We start from the raw sequence: 4,475 nt of genomic DNA, 5'->3' as shown, positions 1-4,475 counted from the left end.
GTGCCCGAATGAAATATGAAAAGTAAATCCCTTCAACCAAAGGAATTGACTATAAGTTGATCATCCAAAACAATAAGAAAAATGATATCTTAAAAATTTTCCAGCTACACTTTTCATAAATAAAATAGAGCTAAGTGTCTCCAAATTTTATACTTCACTAAACTTAGACCGATCACTCAAATCGAGTTCAAATATTAGTCCGCATATATCCAACCCATCAACCTTCACATCATTAGGAATTGCCGGCAGACTTGAATTTGGAATCTGCTCATGTTTAGTTCCATCCTATAACTTGGTAGGAGTGCTTGTCATGATCTACTTAAGCTTATCCTTAGCTTATGCGTCTCATCAAATATTCATCTTAATATACTTTATTCCCACCGAATTACAATTCATTTCCCTCATAATTCTTTCCTTCTAGCAAAATGCCATGTAATAGTAGACGGAAAATGGATGCAATTCAAATTTCTGTCCACCTTCGATTGCTGGACTGGAAAAGCATGTTTGCATGAGAATAATGAATTCATACTTATATGTATTTTTTCAAATTTGAAGATAGAAAATTCATACTAGGTATATTTTTCAAATTTGAAGATAGAGAATGAATAATGAAAAATTAAAAAATAAAAATTAAAGATTTTTTTTTTTAAATAGTCATATTCGATTGTCAATTTTGTAACTAAAAACGTTTAATTGACAAGTTGAGAGAACAACGGTGTTTGGAAGAGACACAATTGGACCATATGCAAAAGAATAAGCAATGGTTTGGGTTCCATCACGGTGCCGTTTGTCGGTCAAGTCGTCCACGATAAGAAAGCATTATTACATGAATAATCTCAGCTAAAATAACTAAGGATATAAACTTGTAATCACAAAAATCACGAGTTCTAATCCTAGTCATTTTGGTTTGAGTCGATCATATATGAACAATTTAAGCTAGTTTATCTCCTTGTAGTTCTTTTGACGGTTAGATCACAAGACAAAACTTACTTAATATACACTCTCAAATAATAGCTACAAGTTTTTCACTCCTAAAAAAAAAAAAAAAAAAAAAAAGCATTGTTACACACTTTTGTGAAAGCAATAAAGTTGGTATCTATCAGATCCGATCCATATATGTCTACGCAAGTCACCGCTACTATACAAACAATATTGTCAGCTCCAATAACGTAAGATATTTTCATTCATCACAGACAAAAGCAAATCATGTGCACCAAAAAGGTCGATACCACTGTTGGGTGAAGAAGATATTTTGATCCAGATATTTTATATACCTGTCCACAATATTTTCTAGTACATCCAATCCAAAAAAAAAAATTGAAAATTAAATGCCAAATTCAATTATCTGTCTGTCTGTCTACAATTTATCTCTCCTTCTACTAATCTCCGTCAGAAGCCTTCCTTACAAATCGACCCTAAAACACAAGAAGAGCAAACATATTAAAACAGAAACAAAGAAAATTAATATTGCTTATATATACTTTATTTTGCCTTTAGTTTTGATTAGAGTTTAGGAGACTAAATTGATTTATTTTTTTAAAAAAGATTAAATTTATAAGTGGAGAATAATTATATGTATATACCTTGAGTCTAGGTCTTTTTTCTGCATTAAGCTTGCGGACTTGGTATCTAATCTTCTTGGAGAAAAGTCTAGTTTGGCGTTTTTCTTTGTACCTCATCACACTAGCTTCCCTTCTTGTGGATCTCTCTTCATTATCCATCACAGGCACCTCTCCCATCTGTGAGTAGTGAACGAACTCAAGAAGATCAGATCAGATTAATATAAATAATTAATGAATGAAAGAATTGAATTGAATTGAAGATGAAGGGATTAATTAGTGCTAACATAAGAATGGTTGTTGGGATTATTGGGTAATGAAAATGCAGTCTTATCGCGTGCCCAGAGAGTGCGACGGTCGGACCATGCATCGAGGACGTGTTGATAATTCAAGCTCAAATTTAAGGATGCCTCCATCTTCATCTCCTGGTGATATTCATCGTCATCGTTATCTTGTTCTTGTTGTTGGGAAAGAATGGGTTTTTGATCGCCGGAATCTTCATTAACAGACGACAGGCCGCCGTCATGGTCGGAGCTCGTGAACTCAAAATCCCAATATGCACCGCTACCAGTACGATGACCCGCCGCCGGCGGATCTACTACTGGTTTGCCGGCCTCCACCGCTTGCGAGTTTTTAATATCGTCTTTATCTCCGGCGTCGGCTGGGATGGCGAAGAGGCTGCCGTCGTCGTCCAACTCCATGTCATCCATAAATGATGAAAAGTAGTCTTTGTTGGGATGATGAAGGTCCACCGTGTGGTTGCTTTCACGGTGGCAGTGATTATCAGAGACGACACTGCTACATGTAATAATGTCTGGGTCAGGAACCTCTTGCTCTTCCTTCTTTGGACTCCATGGCATGCCCCAGTTACGCCCCATCTTTTTCTTTACCTCTTTCTCTCTCTCTCTCTCTTTCTCTTTCTCTCTCACCTTGGATGATACTATTATTATGCATGAACAGGAAATTTTTAGTATATATATATATACTAGCATTTTGTAAGGTGTCCAATATTAAGAGTGATAAATATTTTATTTTTGAATGCTACTAGCTCTATTATGAGTGATAAATATAAATCATAATAAACTTAAAAATGCTCTGTATGATCACTCAATGTTAGCATAATGCTAATTATATTCTATGACTTCTTTATAAGTTAATATAAACATTACCTCTTAATATAAGCATTACCTCTAACAGCTAAGAGTTTGGAGTTGACACGCCTGTCACTCCCACTCATCAAAATAGCCAATAGATAGTCACATCACAGAAATATTCCAATAACTTAGACAATAAACCAAAGATCTAAGTCTATAAATTTGGAATCTTAAACATACACCATAACTTCCCAAATAACTAATAAATGAACTAAACATAATGAGTCTTATATGTCTCACAAAATTGTCTTCAGCCTTACAAACCAAAATAGCCTGAGAATAAACATTGGGTTAGTTCATAAAGGACCCAAGTTGGAGAATTAAAATGCATGCGACCATAATGGATACTACTCTGATTAAATAGAGGACTTGTCACTATGATTCTTGTGTTTTGTTATTTGGCGAGGGTTGTACTAGTACTTGCACCAAGTGGGAGAATGTAAGATTTTCCCAAATAATATATATTATATATTATATATTATATATTATATATTATATATTATATATTAGGGCATTAATTAAGTGATGCAAGTTGACTAGGCTTATTAAGTGCTCTAGTTTGAATAACTAGAAGTTGTTATTCAACCAGACTCTGTGCCTAATATAAACCTGGACAGGGCGTTTGGTTGGAGAGGGGGAATTACGTGGTAAAGGAATTGCAATTCCATGGGAGATGAATTACTGGGAATAAAGTGGAAATTTAAATTCCAGTGTTTGGTTCAGAAGAATATAATTACTTGGAATTTCAATCCCAATGTTTGGTATACATGGGAATTGAAAGGGAATAAGTAGTATAAAGTCAAAAATGTCCATTGTTGTTGTTTTAATTTTAAGTTAAAAAGGGGAGGGGTAATTTTGACTCATCACTATCTTTTTTTCTTCCTAAAATTCCAGGAATTAAAATCTCAGGGGTGCAGATGAGGTATGTTCTGGATACTTATTCTAAGGCATCGGGACAATGTGTTAACTATGATAAGTCTACTGCGTGTTTTAGTGCAAATGTCCAACAGAATGTGCGGAACGAGGTGGTGGAGGTTTTGGGGGTGGAGGAAGGGGTTACGAGTGGAAGGTATTTAGGACTTCCCTCACTTATTGGCAGAAGAAAGAAGGAGATTTTGGGTTTTATCAAGGACCGAATACTTGCTAAAATAAGATCATGGAGTGCAAGGTTTCTGTCGAGAGCAGGTAGGGAGGTTTTGTTGAAGAATGTGATTCAGGCAATGCCCACTTTTGCAATGATGATATTTTTGTTACCCATGGGACTCTGCCGTGAGATTGAGACATTGATGAATCAGTATTGGTGGACTGGCAGTGTAAGAGGGAGTCGGGGCATCCGATGGCGCTCTTGGGAAGGGTTGTGTAAGCCGAAAGTTTGTGGTGGTTTAGGGTACCGGAGATTACATGAGATGAATAAAGCGTTGCTTGGGAAGCAGGCTTGGCGTTTGGTAACCAGGCCACTGTCTTTGGTGGCTTGGGTTTATAAAGCACGTTATTACCCGAGGTGTGGTTTCTTTGATGCAACGGAGGGTAGTAATCTCTCTTACATTTGGAAGGGTATTATGGCGGTACAGGGGGTGTTGAGGGAGGGGTGTAGGAGGGTGGTAGGAGATGGGGCTGACACGATCATTGGTTTGGATCCTTGGTTGCCTGATGACGACAATCCTTATGTGGAAACGGAGCTGCACCAGTCTGTCTAGGGAGCTCGGGTATCGTCTTTGATGAATGTGCAAGGTACGGGTTGGGATTTAGATTGTGTTAATGA

General features: G+C 36.7%; 1 protein-coding gene across 1 annotated transcript; it reads right to left on the bottom strand.

The window, feature by feature from the left end:
- Positions 1-1,044: 1,044 nt before the first annotated feature.
- LOC109182571 lies at positions 1,045-2,551 on the bottom strand. Its single transcript, XM_019332724.1, has 4 exons — positions 1,847-2,551; positions 1,584-1,739; positions 1,392-1,415; positions 1,045-1,358 (listed from the first exon to the last, which is right to left on the bottom strand). The coding sequence occupies exons 1-4, from the start codon at positions 2,549-2,551 to the stop codon at positions 1,338-1,340; spliced, it is 906 nt and encodes a 301-aa protein (XP_019188269.1). The 3' UTR covers positions 1,045-1,337.
- Between the last annotated feature and the right edge of the window lie 1,924 nt (positions 2,552-4,475).

This window comes from Ipomoea nil, unplaced genomic scaffold (assembly GCF_001879475.1).
Source record: "Ipomoea nil cultivar Tokyo-kokei standard unplaced genomic scaffold, Asagao_1.1 scaffold1074, whole genome shotgun sequence".
Lineage (NCBI taxonomy): Eukaryota > Viridiplantae > Streptophyta > Magnoliopsida > Solanales > Convolvulaceae > Ipomoea > Ipomoea nil.
Note: the sequence above shows the minus strand (reverse complement) of the source record. Positions and strands in the feature narration are given on the sequence as shown.